The following is a 23,120-nucleotide window of genomic DNA, read 5'->3' as shown; positions in this document are numbered from 1 at the left end:
AGGGCTTCTCTGTGTAGCCCTGGCTGTTCTGGACTTGCTTTGTAGACCAGGCTGGCCTCAGACTCACAGAGATCAGCCTTCCTCTGCCTCCTGAGTACTGAGATTAAAGGCACTGGTTACCACACCTGGCCATAAATATTTTTTAAATCCTGAATGTGGATGTGTGTGTGTGTGTGTGTGTGTGTGTGTGTTTTTGAGACAGGGTTTCTTCATGTAGCCCTGGCTATACTGGAACTCACTACTATAGACCAGGCTGGCCTCTAACTCACAGAGATCCACCTGCCTGAGTGCTGGAATTTAAGGAGTATGCCACCACCGCCTGTCTAATAAAACAAATCTTTAGAAACAAGAACAACAACAAACTAACTCTTCAACCTAGAAAGCTTATTACCTGAGCTGTGTGGTTGCACATGTCTGTAATCCTGGCACTTCGCAGGCTGAGGCAGGAAGACCGTGAGTTCTAGGCCAGCCTCAAATACATAGTGAATGTGTGGCCAGCTAGCACCTAGTGAGAAGTTGTCTCCTGGAGGGAAGGAGAAAGGAAAAAAAAGGAGGAATTTAAGAGGGATCAACAGACTCGGGGGGGTGGGGGGGGGGCAGCACCCCTGTCAGCGTTTGGGAGGCAGAGATAGGAGGGTCCAGGCCAACTAGGAATGCATCAGCCTACACCAGTCATGTGGTTTTAAAGACATCTCAGAAAACTGGGGTGTCTGCCCTCACCCCATTCCTTCCTAAACTGCTAATACACAGAAAAACCTGTCTCAAAAACAAATAAAACAATGGTCTGGAGAGGTGGCTGGCGGGGGGGGGGGTTAAGAGCTCTGCTCACTTCACAGAAGAGCCAGGTTCTTTTCCCAGCACCCATATGGCAGCTCTAATTCCAGACCCAGGGGACCCATCGCCCTCTTCTGGTCTCCTCAGCCCTCACTAGGCACACACATGGTGCATAGACATATACGCAGACAAAACACGCATACATATGAAATAAATAAATTTTAATAAGAAATACTTTTAGGAAGGTCAACCCAGACAGGAAGTACTTCTATGCTCACTGTAATGAAAGCAAGTGTGTACACCCGGGGTCACGACCCTGTACTAAGAGGCTGCACACGCCCAACCTCAGCTAACATTAATCCTGTCTCACTCTGAGGGTAAGATTGCCAAGGCAATCGCAACTCCTAATTAAGAAAAAGACTTCTGTTTATTTCTTAATTGGTTCATGTTTTGCTTACATATTTTAAACTATAAAATGTCCAAAAGGTTTACTTCAATGTTTAATTCAGTTTTGTGCTATGAACTAATTTTTTTTTTGCAAACGCAAACATATTCCTGGTTTCATGTTAAGGAATCATCAGAAACGGGAAGAAAATAAAAAATCGTCATTCACATCTAATTTGCAGGAACAGGTTTTCTGTAACTTGTAAATAATTTTGATTTATGGAGAATCATTATTGTATTCATAAATGCTGGAAAGTGGAACAACTTGATACAATAGCACCCTCAAATAATTTTATAACTGCAGGTGTGTAAATGAGGACATGTGGAAGAGACCCAAAAGACAATGGGTAACAGAGCAGGTTAGGAAGGAACGGGGTGAGGGCAGACACCCCAGTTTTCTGAGATGTCTTTGAAAGCACACCACTGGTGTAGGCTGATGCAGTGGAGTGATCTGGTTACATTTAAATAAGCCAAGGCAGTACGCTTCATAATTTACAACAACCCAATCACGCTGCCCACTCTTTTGAGGTTAAACACTACTGACATGAGCTACACCTGAATCCAATCAGCGCAGAGACGTGGAGAAGAGTCGCACGAAAGGACTAAATTTGTCACAAATGGGTCGGTTTCCGATCTTAATGTAGCCAGGTTGCTTCGCCCTAACCTCCACTAAGCAAATCAACTTAATGGGCACTGGGGGTGCCGTAAAACTTAACAATGGACTGATTTTTAACTTTTAAAATATAGTTATGAAGCAAAACGTTGCATAGCTTCTACGATACTGGAAATCAAATTAAATCTAGATGCTTTTTAGCAGTCCTGACAGATATAATCCCAGTTACCATGTAAATTTATGGTAAGCCCCTCTGATATTAGCCACAGGTGCTACTTTTAATATATGAGCCGCATCTGGCTGGGAATAGGATTTCTCAGAGGACTGAGAATGACCTCGATATCAGACAATGGAGGGGAGCAGGGCCACTGTGGCGTATAAAAAGCTGAAGATGTGGCCTGCAGCTAAACATCTCACATGAAACCTGTTTTCCCTCTGTCATTCAGGTTAAGAGACCCTAGGCTTTCAATACTTAGGAGGCATAGATGGATTTCAACAAAGTGGTCAAAAGATTCAGAGTGTAAGACAGTTAGTTCTGCGGACCACATAGAATTCTGATTTTCCAGACTTTGATCAGTGTTGGAAAAAAAAATGATGTACTGAGACTTGAAAACAAATTTCTTTCAGGAATCCCAAGCACGCAATGTGATCAGACACCACCGAGCATACCGAAGCAAGATGTCACAGTTACCGTGTTTGCCGGTCCCAAGCTGCAGCCAGTTGCCAGTGCCTGGGCAGCAATTCTGATGCCCTTTGTAAAGGCCACAGACGTCACTATCCTCCCCAAGGAAACCACTGTTTCTTAAAAATCTCTGCACGTGGTCATCGTTCCTAGTTTAGGAACACATAACACCAACCAGAGCCTAACAGAAAGGGAAAGCCGTGAGCCTTCCACCTACTTGACTCAAAACTAAAACCACGGCTAAGCGGGGAACACAGAACTGTCTGCCTTTAAGAAATCCTTTCCCAACCACTCCAAAGTCATCATTCGCCAGAGAGCTGACACGTGTGGAAATGTGGCAGAGGAGTTACAAATATTTAATTTCCCACGAAATAACTCTTCCCGAATTAAACAAGCCCTCTTTATCTGGGAGTTAAAAAAAAAAAAAATCTCAGAAAGAGAAAGCTTTCTGTGAAAATATCCCATGAACCCTTGTGCTAAGCTGAGCGAACAGTAGCTATAAAGCCCGCAGCCTACAGCATGACATGTTCCTTCTGGGCTTCTCAAGTAACTCAAAGGGAGTGATTTCTTTTTTTTTTTTTTTAGCTCTAACAGATCAATCCTATCTGGGTGATGATTTCCATTTATGTTTTTTAAAGGCCGGGTCTTGCTATGTAGCCCACCCTGGCCTTGAATGTGCAATCCTGCCTCAGTCTCTTGAGTCCTGAAATTACAGGCATGAGCCAGCACAACTGGCTTAATTTACTTTTTAACTGGATTTGCGCCTGACTTCAATGCATTGGGAATCAGGATCCTAAGAAGGCAAGAGGGACATGGTCTGACTTCCTGATGTCTCTGTGCTGACCAGACAGTATATCACTGCGGGTCATTTGGAAAAGGAGGCTGGGAAAGCCTCCACTGTGAGGATGGTTACTGTATGAAAGTTCTGGCTAAGCTATCTGTGACCTTCCAGTGTCATGAGACACTAGCTATCCTACCATTAAAAATCCTCGGGTGGATCCTGGCAGGGTTGCTCAGTGGTTAGGGTTACTTGTTGCCCTTTGCAGAACACCTGCAAGCCAGCCTCGCTGGGCCATACAGTGACCCTGTCTCAAACAAGACAAGACAAAAGTCATGAGAAAATACAGAAAGTGCTCACAAAGTGAATGAAGCAACTGAGGCTTCTATAGAATGGCCCCAAAGTGTGTGCGCATGTGCACACACACACACACATACACACACACACACATTTGCTTCTAAAACGGCAGAAGGGTTATTCTTATTTGACTCTTTTTGTTCTCCAAATTATAAGATGCATTATGCAATCAGAGAACAAAACCATGCTCATGAACCAGCTAAACACACCATCCGATGCACCATGACGGCTCCATTCCTGTAAGAGTCCTAAGTGATCTCTGCAGGGCAGGAATAAACCACAAAGGCTAAACGTGTCTGTTTAAAGCTCACAGTTTTAAACAAATATACAGGGGAAGAAACACAAACTTGCAAACTTATGCTGTATAATTACACTTTAAGACATCCAAAATACACCGATGGCCTTCTCGTCTATGTATCGGTATCCACAGCCATGCGGTCGGTAACTTAGCAAGCTGGAGTGTTAGCGGGGCTTCATGGTGCATGCCTGTACACCCAGCACTTGAGAGACGGAAGCAGGAGGATCAGCAGTTCAAGGCCAGCCTTGGCTACATGGTGAATGCCCACCAGAATGCTCAAACATACACACGCACACACGCACGCATGCACGCATGCACGCACACGCACACACGCACACACACACACACGCACACACGCACACACACACACACACACACACACGCACACACGCACGCATGCACGCATGCACGCATGCACGCACACGCAAGGAAATTAGAGTTTTTTTACTTCTCCATCCCTTCCATTTCTTCTACTACAGTAGCTTCTTGATGCGCTTTCCTTCCAGACAGAAGCTGTGCTCAAGTGTGCAGAAGATTCAGGACTGGTAACTGGTGACAAGCACTGTAAGTTAATGCTTTCTAGGCATGGCATAGGGAAAACAGGTACCAAACGTCAGGTCAAATTCCTCCCAGAAGCCGACTGATAAAAAAAAAACTGGCTGCCTTTTCCTTCCAAATATACAAACACTGCCCGCTCCTGTGAGCATAGACACTCAATTTTTAATGTCAGGTTTGTGCTTTCTAAGATAAGACATCCCTGGACAACGCCTTTGCCTAACTCTTGAGTTACACTACAGTTCCTCAGAACACACATGAAAAGCTGTCTCTCTGGCTAAAGTGTCTGGATCGGTTATGACCCGTATTCCACTTCCTCTGTAAATGAGCCAGCCCTCGGCTCCTCTAACTTTTCCGCAACTAGCAATCTGGGATCCTAAGAGCCAGCCTTACGAGACTGTTGGGCTACTCACAATGAGCTACAGAATAATATATGATAATTGTGAGCCTCTAACACTTACTGTCCATAAAGTACTGTGACTCTCAGGCTGGGGGCCATATCAGTGGATTAAAGAGCTTGCCTTGCAAGCATGAAGACCAAGCTTGACACCCAGAACCCACATTTAAAATAGCTAGGAGTGGTGGTATGAATGTATGCGCTCAGGACCAGGGAGGTGGAACGGGTAGAGATCTGGAGCTTGCTGGCTGGCCCAGCCCAGTTGGGAAATGCCAGGCCACTGAGAGACCCTGACTCAGAACCAACGTGGATGATTTTCTATGGAACGACACTGGAGGCTGACCCCTGGCCCCACCAAGGGCATGGTCAACCATCTCTGTTATCTGTTATGTAGAAATTGTATTCCATCACCTCTTAATAAAGAGCTTATCAGCCAATTAGCTGGGCAAAGACAATTATTTAACCCAAACAGCCAGGTCTGTTATTTGTGAGGGTTTCTGCTCCAATCAGGGGTCCGGGAAAGACCAGAGAGGAACCACAGGGTCAGGGTAAGGGGAGAAAGACAAAGAGAAAGATGTGGAGAGACCACTGGGATGGATCAGGAGGGTTGGCCATTTGGTCTCGATGAGAGAGCAGCCATGAGGACACACGTAGACCACAGTGACCCAGGGGAAGCAAAAGGGCATTCGGCTGGTGTTAGCAGCCTAGTAGGGTTAGAATAGCTCAGAACCTGCCCAGCTTAGTGCCAGCATCTTCTTAATAAAAATACCACGTCTATCTGTCTTCATTCAGGAGCTAAAATAGGCTAAAGTGGGTGTAGAAACATCCGGTTATTTAAAAGAAAAGGGTATAAGAAAGCCCCTCAGAGCCGGGTGGTGGTGGTGCACACCTTCAATCCCAGCACTTGGGAGGCAGAGGCAGGTGGATTTCTGAGTTCGAGGCCAGCCTGATCTACAGAGTGAGTTCCAGGACACCCAGGACTACACAGAGAAACCCTGTCTCAAAAAAAAAAAAAAAAAAAAAAAAAAAAAAAAAAAAAAAAAAAAAAACCAACAACAAAGCCACTCAGAGAATTACTTTTACACCCACATACCTGACTCTACCCTCACAAATAACGGACCTGGCTGTTTGGGTTACATGATGCATCGTGGAGAGTCGCTGGCAACCGGATACAACAACATGCATCTGTAGTCCCAAGTACCGGGAAGCTGAGATTGGAAGACAGCTTGAGCCCAGGCGTTTAAGACCAGCCTGGGCAATATAATAAGACTCCTGACTCAAAAATCAGACAAAAACCTAAAAATAATTCCTAAATAGAAACACACACTCTTTTTCTTTTATGGAATAAACCCAGAGCCACTAAGTAACATCCACAGCACTTTAAAATTTTTACTCTGAGATAGGATTTTGCTAAGTTGCTCAGGCTGGCCTTGAACTTGTGACCCTCCTGCTGCAGCCTCCTTAAGTTGCTGGGATTACAGGAATGTGACACCAGCTCCAGCTATTCCATGTACTATCTTTTCTACAGAACACCAGCCAAGTTACTGACTTATTTCTCTCTCTCTCTCTCTCTCTCTCTCTCTCTCTCTCTCTCTCTCTCTCGTGTGTGTGTGTGTGTGTGCGTGTGTGTGTGTGTGTGTGAAGAGGATATCAGATCCCCCAGAACTGGAGTTACAGGAAGTTGTGAGATCTCATGTTGGGGCTGGAACCAAACCCAAGTCTTCTGCAAAAGCAATAAATATTCTTAGTGCTGGGCCATCTCTCCAGCACCACACTAGCAAAGGTATGGTGGGTGGATGGATGGATGGATGGATGGATGGATAGACTGACAGACAGATGGACAGATGGAAAAATATATATACCAAGAGTCCTGGATCAGTTTTTATAGGAGAGGAAAGGAAGGAAGGAAGGGAGGGAGGGAGGGAAGGAGGGAGGGAGGGAGGGAGTGAGGGAGGGAGGAGTAAGGAGCAATCGAGCAAATCTTAAGAGTCAGAGAGAGGGGATGGAGAGATGGCTCAGCAATTGAGAACACTGGTTGCTCTTCCAGAGGTTCTGAGTTCAGTTCCCAGCAACCACATGGTGGCTCACAACCATCAGTGATGGGATCCAATGCCCTCTTCTGGTGTGTACACCTATTCTGCAGGTATACATGCAGATAGAGCGCTCATAGACATTAAATAAATAAATAAATAAATAAATAAATAAATAAATAAATCTTTTTAAGAGGGCTGGAGAGATGGCTCAGCGGTTAAGAGCACTGACTGTTCTTCCAGAGGTTCTGAGTTCAATTCCCAGCAACCACATGGTGGCTCACAACCATCTGTAATGGGGTCTGGTGCCCTCTTCTGGCGTGTCTGAAGAGAGCAATGGTGGTGTACTCATATGCATAAAATAAAAAATAAATCTTTAATAAAAAAAAAAAAGTGTTGAAATCTTTTTAAGAGTCAGAAAGCTGTGAAGGATGAGAAATGAATGCCTAATGGTTAGCAGATAAACAACCCCCTGGTCAGCCTCCAGCATGGTGCTTTGTAGGGTCTTAGAAGAACATACCACAGGCCCACAGATCACCAATATTCACTCCAGACTGGGGCTGTAGTTATGGGTGGCTGAGACCGTGGAGCCAATACACTGAGTAACTGAAAGGCATCAATGCTGTCCAGGGAAGTTCTCACAGCACCTACTACTGCCCACCCTACCACAGAGCCACTCAGCAGCCAGACAAGTCCGTTACTCTCAGAAATCAACTGTCACTAGGAGTAGGTGGACAGAGAAAGTCCCTAGTGAGAACTTTAAGAGACAAAAAGGAGAAAAAGGTTAGGCTCACCAGGGATTAATGGCACTGACCTTAACGAACCAAACCAAACCAAGGTACCAAATACACCCAGGCAATGCTGGATTCAGTGGGAGACACACACACACACACACACACACACACACACAGACGCTTCTGAGCTCAAGGTGCCCATATCCTATCAGAGCCTCGGATCGTAGTAACATTCTGCACAGCCCAAAGCTGTGCTTACTCTCCTCCTCCTCCTCCTGTGCATCATCACTCCTGGGTCCTGGTCCTCTCCTCCTTTCTAGCTCTGACTCTGAAGAGTCAACACCAAATCACCAAGATGCAAATGTTAGAAGCTAAAGGATGACATCGACATGGACGATAACTCAAGGACTAAAGCCTACAAGGAGAAAGAGACAACAGGCTCCAAGGATCCAGAGAAGCAGAAGTGCTCCACGCCGGCTCGGGCTCGCACTCCACATCCTCACCCCTCCCGTCCTCGCTGTGCTCCTCACTGACATGCAGCTGCTCCACCCTGCACCATCTTTGGTGGTCACTTTTCGTGTCTCAAGAGAACGGGTCCCTCCCTTCTTCCTCACTTTGCTCTTTGCTTAGTTATTACGTTGTGAGGGGTGGTACATGCCGTGATGTATACGTAGAGGCCGGAGGACATCTTTGCGGAGATGCTCCTTTATTTCCATGTCCGCGAGCTGTGGAGGTTTGAATGAGAAGAACCCTTGGTCCTCGGTTGGCGGCACTGCTTGGGAAGGTAGCAGCGGTGCAGCCTCGATGAAGGAAGTGTGCCACCATAGGTGGGTTCTGAGAGCGAAACGCCTCAGGAACTTCCAGTTCACTCTTTGCCTCGGGCTTGTGGTTCAGGATATGAACTCTCGGTTTCCTGCTCCTCCAGCTGCTGCCACACCTACCTAACTACGACAGCCTCTCCCTCTGCAACCATAAGCCAAAATGAACTCTTCCTTCTATAAGTTGCTTTTGGTCCTGGCGACTCACAAGAGCAACAGAAAAGTGACCAATACCCACGGGTTCCAGGGACCAAACTCATCTGTCAGCCTTTGTCAATTGCGTTGCTTTGAAATCACAATATAGCCCATGTTCGCCTGAAATCTGCAGCAGTTCTGTTGAATTCAGTCACCACACAGTGGAAGGACAGAACCAACTCCGGCAGATTAACCTCTGACCTCCACACATGCGCAGTGGCATAGCCACGCCCACACAGGCCCAAATCAATAAATGCAATTAAAAGAAAAAGTTTTAATTCTCGGCAATCCTTTTGCCTCAGCTCTCCGATGGCTAGGATTTTGTGTGTGTGCCATGACATCTGGTTGCATTACTGTCTTCTTCTGGATTCTGTGATATGATATGAACCCGTTTTCTCCTTCTCCCGAAGGCTGCTCTTTACCCAGCAGTGAATGGACGGAGTCCCGAGCTCCCCTCACATGCTACAGCTCCTCCCTGGGGAGTTGTCACATTTTACTTTGGCTTTTTCCCACACATGCCTGTGACTTCCCTATTATCTATGACCCAGATCTCACCTGAGTTCCGATCTCGGACACAAACATGTTTACAGAGCTGGCACCTGGGCATCTTGCAGCAGCTCCTGCCTAACAGTGTCCAAACCAGGAGGCATGACCACTGCACCCAGCTCTAACCAGTTCTTTCCCCAGCTCAGAAAACAGTTCTGCAACTATCTGGATCCTCCAGGTCCAAACTCTGATCATCATCCCTGACACCCTCTGTCCATCTCCTCCCCAGTCGGAGAGCCTTGGGGATTCTCCTTAGTTTGCTGTCTTTTTTTTTCTTTCTCATTTCATTTACTTTATTTACTTATTCATTTCTTCATTTACATGGTTTTGGGGCACAAGCTCTTGTGTAACTCAGGCTGGCCTCAAACTATCAGTGTAGTAAGGCTGACCTTGAACTCCAGTCCTTCAGCCTCAACCTCCAAACACTGGGGCTTCAGGCACCTGCCACTATGCATAGCTACACTGCCCTCTTAGGATTAGGATTGGAGCCCAGGCCCCGCTGAGTTTCTTTGTTAATACTGGGATTGAGCCACACTCCAGACCTATATTTGCCTTTCCCTCACAAGTGCGCGGCACTAGCTTTTCTGTGTCGATCTCAGTATACCCAAGTTCCCCAGCACTGCCCATCCACTGCCCTGTGCTGCGTCCACCCCAGCAATGACCTCTCCTCTGAACGAATCCCGAGGTTTGCCTTGCTGTTCTTAACACTGACCCTTACCTCACTGAGTTCCTGAGATCTTCCTTTCTCTGTGGCCTTCACCTTGATTTAGGATGACAAAGGCATCCTTTCCTGTCTGGGCCTCACTCCCACTACAGTGCAGGCTGAAGTCAGGGGAACATCGGCCTTCAGCACCGCTGCACGCCAGTGTCCACTACAGTAATGTAAGGGACCTGCTAATTGTTTTCTATGGCGTATGTAAGAAGATTCTAGAAGTGGGAGGATGTAGAGAGATGTGGACAGATGCAGACAGGTGGGTGGGACGGAGACTGGAGGAAGAACAGCTGGAAAACAGGTAACACAACCCAGCTTCAGAACATCATTGACTTCCGCTGGCCTCTAAAGATCATATGACTCTGAACAGAGAGGACAACCAAGGGACATCACAGATTACAATTCTAATCTCTAAACAGAGAAGCTTCTTGCAGAGTTTCATAAGCACAATAGGGTTAGAGCAGGACCCTGGATAGCTTTAGAGATCTCCGAGAAGAAATGCACTCAGGAAGACACAATAGGAAGGAAGCGGGGCTTTCTGAGCAGACACTAGACACAGCACTGTGGCGTTTGGGCTGAGTAGATACGTGGGGAGCCTCCAGGGAGATCTGATCAAAGTTTCTGCTGTGACTTCGTGGCAGAGTCACCCACGGCAGCACCACAGTCCTGAGGGTGACTGAGCAGTTCCTAGTGTCCTCGGCTCTGACCTGGCATTTGAAACTGGCGGTGCAAGCTGAATGACAGTGACAAGAGTCTGTTCTCAGTCACCCCAAGCTCAAGGCAGTTTGAAGCAGTGTCCCACAAGGCTCCACTGCCACCGCAGCCCAGCGCACTGAGCTGGTCTCAGGGCCTCACATCCTCCCTGCCCTTGCCCATCCGTCCTTCTGATTCTAGAAGGATCGACTCCAACCCTACTTCTGTGGGTGCACCTTGAGGGATGCCTCCTCAGCTTACCAGAGCCCTGCGCAGACCCCACTAACCAGGATAACTGTATAAAAGTCACCTTTTTGTAAAATGTGGATGTCCCATCTACCCAGCAAATACAGGTAGCCTTGTGGACTGAGACGAAACTATGAACCATGTGCTCCGTACAGCCTCATCCTTCCAGAGCCTGGCTGGAGGAGACTAGCCCCTCAGTGCTTGGAACACAGTGCCCTGTGCCAACCACTGAGCCAGATGGCCAGCTCATGTGGCCCCTGTCCCATCTGCCAACTGGGTGCCTTTCTAGGCAGCTGGGCATTCTCCCACACAGGGCTGTGATGGTGGAAGGTGGTACACACACGTGAGGACAGTCTGATGACTGGCTTGGTAGAAGACACAGCCCTGCCCTGCTGGCCAGCAACACAGAAGCAAACAGACTCAATCATAGTGTTTGCTGTGCTGATAGGATGAATTGTAATAGTATAACTGAATGACCTTTTATTGTTCAGTGGTGACACACAGACTACTCCCAGATGAGTGTGGCTTTGTTTATGTCACCTGGTAAGTGTCTCTTTCTCAGGAAGGTACGGTGCAACCAGCTTAAGAAAAGTCATCCAACAGGTTATCCTCGGAAAACAAGATATCTGCTAGAAAACGACCACAGTGATGAAAAGGGAGGGCCTGAAAACATGGCTGTTAGAGCCAGAGACGTAGGCCTGGCACCTACTATAACATGACAGTGTGACAAGCCATCCCATAACCTCAGTTTGGCTCAGCGTCATCCTGTAAGATTCCATGAATGAGTTAACCAGGCCTATTCTCTTCTCCCTCAGACAGGCAATACCAGGCAAGGGGAGGGTGCTAGCATGCTCACAGCAAGGGCTGGAGAGGTGCTCCGTGGGTAAGCGCACTGGGTCCTGCAAGAGGACCCAGATTCAGCACCCAGCACTCAGTCACACGGTGGCTCAGTCATCTGTAACTACAGTTCCAGAAGATCTGATGCCTTCTTCAGAGGTCTGCAGGCACCAGGCATGCACAGTATGAATATACATACATACATACATACATACATACATACATACATACAGGCAAAACACTCACACACATGCAGTGTTTAAAGTAAACAAACCTAAAAGAGTATGGCAAAAGGAAAAGAACCCAGGACAGTCAAAGCCAGGAAGACCCTCCCTTCCTGCCCACACCAGTGGACCAAATCAGTGACCAGCCACGACCCAACCTACTGGAATACAGAGACAGTTCTGTCCTGCTGCTGCGAGGACGTGGCCAGCTGCACGCTACTGCAGCAGCACCCCACCTTCATGTTCTGACATACATGAACCCACAATTCTGTCACAGGTGTAAGGCACCAGAATTCCACACAGACACACAGACGGCCTGGAGGAGGGCAAGACCCAAATCCTGGGGAGGCAGCGTGAGAGGCCTCCTTCCAACGGCTGTCGGCAGCTACTGACCAGCCTGCTGCTGCTGTTCCTAACTCACCTTCCATGTATTTAAGCACTTCCAGCAACGCCGTCTGACAACAAACGCTTCCATAATTCCCTAATTCCTGAACATTAGTTTCTTGTCTGTTAAACTTAAAGCAAGCCACTCTTGCCCACTTCGTCCTGCTAACCTCAGCGCGAGCGCTGTACAAAGCCCCAGTGCTACACTCAGGCCTTAGATGAACGAAGGCAATTTACAAATGTGAAATTTATGTCAATGAGCTTCATGACAGCTTTTTTTTCAATTTGATAATAATTACGGCATTTCTAGAAGAACGTCTGCCGACAGCAACAGTCTAAACCTGACAGGGTTGAAACACCCAGTGCTTTCCAGGCTGCATGGGCATTATCTGTGAAAAGCAATAAAGAAGCAATGAATACATTAATCACAGCAGAATCATCTGCAAAGCATAAATCTGAAATTCCGTTCTCGTCGGCTCAGATTGCTTTTTTTATTCTTCACACACCTGATTTTACACCATCTGCAAGAGGGCAAGACAAACACTGTTGAGGAAATTATGTTTCTTGGCTGTCTGACTTTTATAAAATGCTCAGGCTAATTTCTGTAAACATAAGATTTACTACGCAAGCAAGAAAAACTGATACAGTTAAAAGTCCATTTTTATTAAAGGGCGGCGCGGTGACCACAGCACTTTTTTTTACACTGTGTCGCATCATAGTTACCTTATTGACACCTGTTTTATATTTACCCCTGTCGAGTCTGTGTGCTTTTACTAATACCCAGGAGCACTACACCTATGGCACAACAGCAGAATCAAGATCCCAGAGACAACACTGTCAGCTCAAACTTCCCTTTCTCAGTGGACAGCAACGCCACCATTCCCGACACCACTTAACAGCATCTGACAGGCCCTGAAACTGCAGGGAAGAAAGTCCAATGTGAATGCCAACGGGCAACACAGACAACTTACATCACTTCCTGAGTTTGGGGAAACGCTGGTTAAAGTGTGGCCATCTCTGCTCTCCAAATCTTCTTCAAAGATTTCTTTTACTTTTAGATAAAGTGTGGGTGTGTGTATGTGGATATGTACAAGTGTGAGTGCTGGTGCCTGTGGGAGCCAGAGGGGATCCCCTGGAGGTACAGGTGTGTGTGAGCTGCCCCAAGGAGTGTAGACTAAACCCAGGTCCTCTGCAAGAACAGCATGTGCTCTTACCCGCTGGGCCAGTTCCCAAAGGACAATTCCCTATGTCTATTCTACTACAGTCACAAAAGCCATCACTGGGCACTTTAAACAAAAGTACTGTCTGGGACAACCATGAATTTTCAGCTTATCCTGTCAGAAACACAAATACCAGCCTATACTTTCAAACCAAGTGACACTTTCTACCTACATGGGAACATCATCTCTGTGGCTGGGGGCAGAAGACGGGGTACAGAGGGGGCACTATCAGCATCAGATGTCCTCTCAAGGGTAATAACAGACTTGAACCTTTGCTGTGCACAACAAGGAGCAAACAGCAAGTGTGTTCCTATGCTAGCAGCCAAGGCCTCCACTAACACCCCGCCGAGAGCTAAGACTCCCACTGACCTTTCCTCTGGTGTCAGGAGGCCTCTGAGGTCACCGCAGAGTTCAAAATGTTAACCCTAAGCCTACTGCTAATTCTTCAGTGAAATTTTCTTTAATTATCATTCTATTTTTATGTGTATAAGTATTTTGCTTACATATATGTCTATGCACCACATGCAGGCCTGGTGCCTGCAGAAGCCAGACGAGGGCTTTGGAGCCCCTGGAATCGGAGTTAAGGTGGCTGTGAACCACCATGGAGATGATGCGACTTGAACCTGAGTTCTCTGAGGAGCGGCCAGTGCTCTCAGCCCCTGAGCCATCTCTCCTGCCCTTCTTCAATGCACATCTTTAAAAAAGAAGTGAGGTATTATAAGTTTCAGCTGTGCTTATAGCCATCTTTTTGGCGCAGCAAGAGACACACGTTACAAACTTCCAAACTACTTCTGGGTACTCGAAACACCACCACCACAGAGAGTACGCCTGCCACCAGCCAGGCATTCACCTGGGCACCCCACCTCTACCCCTCTCCAGCTCCAGCAATCTCTCAGAGGCCACAGAGACCAAGGAATAGGTCGAGAACAAATGAAGCTCATTGCTTGCCTTGCAAAAGGTGTTATCCCGGCTACTGGGTTAGACAACATAAGAGTGTCCCCTTTGAAAGGGAAAGCTAGGGCAAGCCAGTTCACACAACTCAATCTCAGGGAGTCTAGTGCTATGGCTGGCTGGCAGGTCACTAAGAGCAGTAATGAAGAGGCACAGGACCTCATCCGGGAACTCGAGGAATAAATACAGCTGTTCACAAAGCTTTGGGTCCCCATCTTTACCAGCAAGAAACCCCACAGAAGCCTCTACCTCGAAGCCCTCACAGGCACCAAGACAAGTGCAATGGCTAGCCATGCTGCTTGTCCACTCCTGACGCTGAGTGTGTGCTCCACCTACAAGAGTGGCCCCAGGCACCCAAGGGTGAGGGAACAGGGAACAGCCTTCCCAGGGCCAGTCTGGGCTCCTTCGCCGCAGACTCCACCTGCTGGCACTGGCAGAAGTTGTTCCCTGGGTTCTGGAACCTCACAGGCTGCACTTGTAAAACTTAAAATGTCCTCCTCTTGAAAGTTTCCTGTTCATCCCATCACACATAACACAGTTTCGTGTTCTAGAACATACACCTAAGTGACGTTTCTGCTCTTTCAAGTCCCTGCAGGTGACAAATGCTCAACAAGTTAGTGTCAGTTACAGCCTCTCCCTCCTTGTGTCTACATGAGCAGGAAAGCAAAACTCCTTTGGAAACGCCAGCCCCACCCTCTTGGAGTCTAAGCTCTCTGAAAATGGCAGCTCCTCACCTTGAGACCAAAATGTCTCAGAGTGTCACTTTCCAGCGTTATAATGCTACCAGGATGTACCACAGAGCTGACAAAGCACACAAGTGTAGACAGAACAAAGATGGATACCTGTGGCCACGCCACCAACTATACTGGAGAAGCCAGGGATTTCTCACATTTACAATCAGCAAGTATTTATACCCATTTAAAATATCAAATGAATTTAGATTATATGAAACTAACCACCTTTTAGAATAAAACCTCTCAGAGCAAATAAGATCAAATGTATTCTGCTGGCTACTTATTATAACAAAGCCCAGAAGAGCCCCCAGCTTAGCAGAACAGGTTTTTATCCAAGTCAAGATCACCGTAGGTGCTCTGAAAACATGTAGCTCATTTTCCACAACAACAAATGAAACAAAGAGCAAAGCTTGTGATACCATTTGACACACACTAATAACCAAGCCACTTAAAACCCGTAACACTCAACCAAGTGTAATCCTGAAGGCTTTATTTTATTTATTGTTCTGAGACACAGTCCCATGTGGTCCCTGCTGGTCTTGATCCTTTGGCTTCCCGTTTCCAACTACTGGGGTTCAGACTACACCACTGCACCTGACTAAGAGATTTTATGTGGAGCTGGAGAGATGGCTCAACAGTCAAGAGCACTGGCAGCTCTGGCAGAGCACCTGGGTTCGATTCTCAGCACTACACAGAAGCTAACAACTGTCTGGAACTCCAGTTCCAGGGGATCCATCACCCTCTCTTGGCCTCTGTAGGACAGAATGCATACATAGGTGTAGTACACAGACATACATGTAGCCAAAAAAAAAAAAAAAAAAATTCATGCATATAAAATAAAAATAAGTCTCTTTTAAAAAGACTTCACATAATAAAATAAAGAGACTATTTTTTAAAAAAAGCAAAGAAAAAAAAAACTGGCTGGGTGTAAGTGTTGCACACCTATAATCCTAGGACCTGTACATCAGGCACCTAAGACAGAAGGATCAAAAGTCTGAGGTACTGCCTAATAATAATAATAATAATAATAATGAATTATTAAAAATTTAAATCCGAAAAGTGGAGGCTAGGCAGATGCCTCAGGGACTAAGAGCATTTGCTATGTAAGCATCAGAACCTGAGGAGGGGTGTGTGCGTGCATGTGTGTCTGTCTGTCTGTCTGTCTGTCTGCCTGTGTGTGCGTATGTGTGTAACTGTCTGTGTGTGTCTGTATGTGTGTGTGTATTTGTATGTGGTGTGTGTATGTCTGTGTGTCTGTGTATGTGTGCATGTGTGTGTCTGTGTCTGTGCGTGTGTGTCTGTATGTCTGTGTGTGTGTATATCTGTGTGTGGTGTGTGCATGTCTGTCTGTCTCTGTGTGTGTAAGTATATGTGTGTCTATATATATCTGCGTGAGTGTGTCTGCGTGAATGTATCTGTGTGTGTGTGTGTGTCTGTGTCTGTGTGTGTGTGTGTCTGTCTGTGTGAGTGTGTGTGTGTGTTGGTATATGGTGCATAATTCAGGTATGTGCAGGAATACCCATCCCAAGTTCAAAGTAAGGATTCCAATGTCTCTCTGTCTCTCTGACTCTGTGTGTGTGTGTGTGTGTGTGTGTGTGAGAGAGAGAGAGACTTCCTGAAAAAGAGTTTCTCACTAAACCTAAAAAGCAGACCTGGATGCTTATGCCTGTAACTCCAGCACTATGGGGCAGAGAGAGAGACAGGTAGACCCCAATAGTTCTCTAGCCCCAGCCAGTCCAGCCCAAACACAGCCTTCCAGGTCAGTAAGTGATCCTGTCAGACAATAAGGCAGAAAGAAAAAGAGAGAAACATCCAACTTCCTGTTTTGGTCTTGGCCTGTGTGGCACATTAGTATACTCACACCTGCACCTTCACATACATACAACACACACACACAGACACACACACACAGACATACACACAGAGACACACACAGACAAACACACACACAGACACACACACACAGACACACACACACAGACACACACACACACACACATGTATCTAACAAGGACATGCCTGAGAACAGCAAAAACAGTACAGGCCCACGGAGCTTTGAAGGACAGTCCTGCACACCCAACTTGCACATAAGCAGGACTGTGTCTAGTAGCTAAAGTTCCAGGTTAGGACCACCAGAACCTAGGTTTTTCACGTCCACAGGCCTTGCTTGCTGGATGAAGAGGAGAGCGTAACATGTAGGAGGCCCTGATTTTGATTCCCAGCATTTCAGCCTTAAAAAATGAACACGCCTTTAATCCTAGCACTCGGGAGACCAAAACAGAAGATCTCTGTGAGTTCAAAGCCAGCCTGGTCTACTAAGTGAGTTCCAGGCCAACCAGAGCTCCACAGTGAAGACCCTATCTGGAAAAACAAACAAGGGAGCAAAGGTTAGCAAGAGCCTCCCAAGTACCTTCTGCATTGCCTGCTATCTTATTTTTGGGACCAAATATCTGGCCAGAAGCAACTGGAGGAAGCAAGGGCCTGCTTCAGCGTGTATTTCCTTGAGACACTGCCCATCACGACAGGAGAGGTGTGGCAGCAGGAGCATCTGTTATCAGCATCAGCTCTACCCCACAGCTTGAACTAAAACTCCGGGGTCACCCTTAGTACCTCCTCACCCAACGTCAAATGCACCTGCGAGTCTTTTTGTCCCTGTGTGTGTATGGCGCTGGGATGGAGCCCATAGACTTGCACATGCCAGGCAAATACTGATCCACTAAGCACAGCCCAGATCGTTAAGAGTCTTCAAACTTATGGGAAACTGCCCTGCCCACTTCTACCTCCATTGCTGCCTCCGCTCTCCAGGTGCCGGCTTGGACTGGTCCAACAGTGTCCAGGTAGTTCGCCTGCCCCGTGCTTGTCCTCTCTTTCCATCAATCGGCAGCAGAAGAACTGGCAAAGTTGTTTGTTTTTGTTTTGTTTTGTTTTGTTTTAGAACAAAAGCCATGTTCCTCTACTTGAATCTTCTAGCAGCCATCCTTCATAGAATAAAGTCCAAACACCTCACCATGCCCACAAGTCCCCAGAGCCCTTTCTTCTCTCCGTCCACTCTAGGATACCACCCTCTGGTTCTCACCCCATTGTGCAAGGTTATTTTGTATGAGGAGATCTGTCCTCTCCACCTGGAATGGTCTTTCCATAGGTCCTCATATTCTAAGCCCTCCATGTCAATCAGTCTTCTCCACAGAAAGTTTATACCAGGTTAGAGACTGCCTTCCCCTCCTGGACTGGTGTAGTTCAGTGGCAGAGCACAAGCCCACCATGTTCAGGGTCTTAGGATCAAATCCCAGCAGAAAAAAAGAAAGTTTTCCCTTGCCCTTTGCCGTCGTGAGTTAGGAAAAGCAGGAGACTATGGCGGTCTCTGCCCACAGACAGGCATGAGGGGGATGGTGTCACACACTGAAAGTCCCTGCATACCGGCTAATGTCTCCATTTGGCCCTATCTCCTTCTTTGTGTAATCTCCCTGAAGGCGAGATTCATACAGTGCTGAATCACAGGCTTCCCTTTCCCTAACAACAGCAACTGAGGGCAAAGCTGCTTCCTCAGGACGTTCCAAAGCTGCCACTGCAAGCTGATTTCACCACCAGCTCTTTAATGCTCTTCCTAGGACGCTGCACACAGTGTGTCCTCTCCTTCTCAGCGACGACGCGGACAGGGCCCACCTTGTTAGCTCCAGGTGTGTTCTGGTTGTGTGTGAATAGGGATAGCTGGTCACAACACCAGTGTCAGCTCAGGCCACTCTCCTGGTGGGAGTCACAAAGCCTGCTGGGAAGGGAATCCCAGATGTAATACTGATGCTGGTTCCCCTTACTAAAAGCTGAAAGCAAAGGGCCCAGGTTGTGAACCATGACAGTGAGCAATGACAGCATACTCAATCCAAGATGCCCTGCACAGCTTCCCTCCTGCCCAGGTTTCACTGTGCTGGAGGACCGACTCAGGGCAGGGCCAGAGGCAACACCACCGGAGTACTTTAAGCCACATGTTCAAGCCCAATAAATTAGCCCAGGCTTAAAGGAGTCAAGCTGTACACATGTAAGAATTTTAATAAGCTTGGAAAGGCTACCTGGAGCTATGTACAGCTTACTGTACCAGCAAGGCTCCCCGCCACCAACCAGCGTGCTAAGCCCCTGACAAGAACTGCAGAGCTCGTGAGGCGGCGGGGACAGGGATCGGTTTGGTCCACGCTTTCTCAGGAGTTGGGGACTTGCAGCAAATGGCTGGCAGCCAGACGACAGGAAAACAGAACAGGGCAGGCAACTCAGTAGAGCCAACGACATTTACCAGAAAAAACGTGCCAAGGGTTCCTCTGGTGGGAATCCGGCACTCACACACCCTTGCAGAAACCAGCAAACACTGTACTCTATGTCTACACAGTCACCAGTGCCTGTTTGTGCTCGGAGCCACGTTACGCACAGTGAAGAGCTAAACAAACACGGTCTCTGACTTCTAGATGCCAACACCTCGCATAAATAAAAACAATAAATCTGTCCAAAGGATTACTGAAGTAACTGAGCAAACAGGAACCAGTCAAAAGCAGTGACCTCACACAGAAGCGGTGAAGTAATCACGAAGGGAAAGTCATGGGAGATGACTCTCTGAACAGGGTGGGGCCCAACAGAACAGTTACCTGTGAAGGCTGCGTCTCTCCAGGGGGAGGTCAGAGTTTGAGAAATGTTCGAGGGCTGGAGAGCAGGCCAGAGGGGGCGGGAAGGGCAGAGGTGCAGCTTAGGGGAGAATTTAGAGGCACAGATACAAGGAGGTGTTTTTAAGTGCCTTGAAAAAGTAGAGATAGCAAGCAGGTTATGTCTCTCCACTGGCCTTATCCATACACCCTTCTAGTACACAAAAAAAAACCACTCATATCCTTCCTCATTTAGTGTTATTTAAAATTCAGGAAAAGACCAACTATCTTACCCATCCCTAAATCAAAGCTATAACAGTTTCAAAATCTTGTATTCATGAGATATCTCATGATATGAATGAGAATGATATTCTCATTCTGTCTGTCTCCTCCTCACCCCCATCCCTGTCTCTCTTTCTCTGTCTCCTCTCCCTCTCTTTCTCTCTGCCCCTCCCTCTCTCTCTCTCTCTCTCTCTCTCTCTCTCTCTCTGTGTGTGTGTGTGTCTCTGTGTGTGTGTGTGTGTGTGTGTGTGTGTGTTAGATAAGGTCTTGCATCTTGGATCCGGCTAGAACTCACTATGTAGTCCAGGCTAACCCTGAATTCACAATCCTGTCTCACTTTCCCAAGTGCTGGGATTACAAATGTACACCACCACACAGTACTGGTTTTCTAAGTAACACAAAATCAACCTTTGCCCAGGGCTAGAACTGCCCAAGTCAACAGACACAGTCTCTATCATTAACTCACAAGGAAAAGAGGGTGTGGCTCCAAGTCCACATGTAACCAGACAGGCTATAGTCTGTAATAGTAACAGAACATGTAACAGGACACGCAACCAAAACAGAACCTGGCACACCAGTAATTCACAGGAATTACCTGATTAAAATTTTTGAAGGAGAACTCTTTGTAGATGGCATCTCTCTCGCTTAGTTCCGACCACCCTGCTGCCTTCAAGCCAGGAATAAGTTGGTTCCTCTCCTCTGCCGTCAACCACTGTGCATCTGTAGACTAGGAAGAAAACATATTTCCTGTCTGGAAGGGTAGGTGTCTATTTAAACTCTTTCCACAAACTTATACCTCTTTAGGAAAAGATGAAGAAAAAAGTCTCAGGGGAAACAAATTCTAGCTACCTCTCATTCCTTTCCTCTCAAGATAGGCAAACTGTGTGGGCTGTACAGAGGATGGCTGGTGTCCTACTCTGAGGACTGACTCAGACTCCACAATTCAGAACTCTGGTTTATTACAGAAATGGCTAAGACTGGCACTGGCCTTCCAAGACGCTACACAATTCCAGGATGTGCAAAAGAGGCAAACAGCTCTTTAAGGAAGCTGCTGATGGGACTCTAAACTCCTGGCCTGGTGCCCTTTGGATAAATTTCCAGTCTCTGAAGCTCACCCGCATGGTGAACTACTTAGAACACTGTGGTGGCTTGAACAGGAATGACCCCACAGACTCATGTATTTGAATGCTTGTCCCATAGGGAATGGCACTATTAGAAGGTGTGGTCTTGTTAGAGGAAGGAGGTCACTGTGGGGGGGGGGGGGCAGGCTTTGAAGTCCCATATGCTATATCCAGTTGGCTTACAGTCTCCTTCTGCTGCCTGCAGCTTGAGATACAGAACTCCCAGCTCCTCCAGCACCACATCCACTTGCATGCCACCATGGTCCCTCCATGATGATAATGGACTGAACCTCTGAACCTATAAGCCAGCTATAAGTTAAATGCTGTCTTTTATAAGAGTTGCTATGGTTGGGAGCTGGAGAGATGGCTCAGCAGTTAAGAGCACTGACTGCTCTTCCAGAGGTCCTGAGTTCAAATCCCAGCAACCACATGGTGGCTCACAACCATCTGCAATGAGATTGGATGCCCTCTTCTGGTGTGTCTGAAGACAGCTACAGTTTACTCATCAATAAAATAAATAAATAAATATTTAAAAAAAAAAAAAAAAGAGTTGCTATGGTCATGGTGTCTCTTCACAGCAATAGAACCCTAACTAAGATAGATGTCTATTCTCTTTCAAATATAATGAAAACCTTCTATGGGTGGTGGGGAGGACCAAGTGTAGACATCCATGGAATTTTGTATAACAGTCTCTGGAGTCCACAACCTGTCTACCACAGGCAAAAAGCCTTTGCCTTGCTAATAAAAGCACCAGTAAAACAAACTCCCTTCATGTGTCGCCAGACCACCCAGAGCATCCGTGGTACCTGCCTGCACTGTCCACTCATTCCTGCTTGCCTGGTGGTAGTCACGACTCAGCCCTTTGGCCATTCAAACTGTGCCTTTCACACTAAAAACAATGAACACCATGGGTACACTACTATAAACTGTGAACACAGGTTCTCCTTCCAGCTTAAGGTCCTGTGGCCACCTCACACCTCAGCTCCTTGCAGGGCAGCTGTCGGCTCCAGTTAGACATCCTCATCAAGACCCTCCCTGCAAAGTCCGAGCCAATGTTGAAGGCCTGGGGTAGAAAGCAGAGCCGCGGACTACAGCTTCCACATACGAAGCTGCAACTCACTCCTACTTCTGGGCAGACATTAAGACCAATAAGAAGGCACTCAGTTTCCCTTTCAATGACTTGTCCTGTGAAGAGGGAAAAGGCTGTTACTGTGTCTGTTTTCTAGTTTGTTCTCCCTGATACAGCAGCTACTTCCTCCCACTACAAAGGGGATGAATGACAATGGATCGTGGGCTTGAGAGATGGCACAGCAGTGAAGAGCACAGACTGCTCTTCCAGAGATCCTGAGTTCAATTACCAGCAACCACATGATGGCTCACAACCATCTGTAATGGGGTCCGATGCCCTCTTCTGATGTGTCTGAAGACAGCAATGATGTACTCATATACATAAACAAATTAATAAATAAATCTTTAAAACAAAACAAAAGACAAAGGCCTGGAATCCAAAATAAACATTTAATGTTAAGCATTAGTAGCCAGGCATGTTGGTGCAAGCCTTTAATTCAAGCACTCAGAAGAAAAGAGGCAGGCGGATTTCTGAGTTTGAAGCCAGTCTGGTCTACAGATCAAGTTCCAAGACAGCTAGGGCTACACAGAGAGATCCTGTCTCAAAAAAATAAATAGTTCTGAAATATCTCTCTCCTGTCCCCTCCCCTCTCTTCCCCTACCCCCACTTTGGTGCTGGGATAAGGTAACAGTAGTGGTAAGTTCTCAGAATCACAGATCTACACCACCAAACCCACTGAGTTCTGATATTTTCCACAAAGGGGTCTACTATAGAAAATAATCTCGCTGGGCGGTGGTGGCGCAC

The 23,120-nt window shown here is 47.0% G+C and overlaps 1 protein-coding gene across 1 annotated transcript in view; it reads right to left on the bottom strand.

Annotated features, from left to right (window-relative positions):
* The window catches only part of Pcbd2 (pterin-4 alpha-carbinolamine dehydratase 2), a 46,851-nt gene extending 25,604 nt beyond the window's left edge, over positions 1–21,247 (bottom strand). Inside the window, exons 1-2 of the mRNA XM_028771984.1 lie at positions 21,242–21,247; positions 20,722–20,853 (exon numbers count right to left, since the gene is read on the bottom strand). Of these exons, the coding sequence (XP_028627817.1) occupies positions 20,722–20,853; positions 21,242–21,247 (138 nt within the window). The remainder of the gene's footprint in view (positions 1–20,721; positions 20,854–21,241) is intronic.
* Between the last annotated feature and the right edge of the window lie 1,873 nt (positions 21,248–23,120).

The sequence above is a fragment of the Grammomys surdaster genome, unplaced genomic scaffold (genome assembly GCF_004785775.1).
Source record: "Grammomys surdaster isolate TR1022 unplaced genomic scaffold, NIH_TR_1.0 211, whole genome shotgun sequence".
NCBI classification, from domain to species: Eukaryota; Metazoa; Chordata; class Mammalia; order Rodentia; family Muridae; genus Grammomys; species Grammomys surdaster.
The sequence above is the reverse complement of the archived record's forward strand: the minus strand, read 5'-3'. Positions and strand labels throughout refer to the sequence as shown.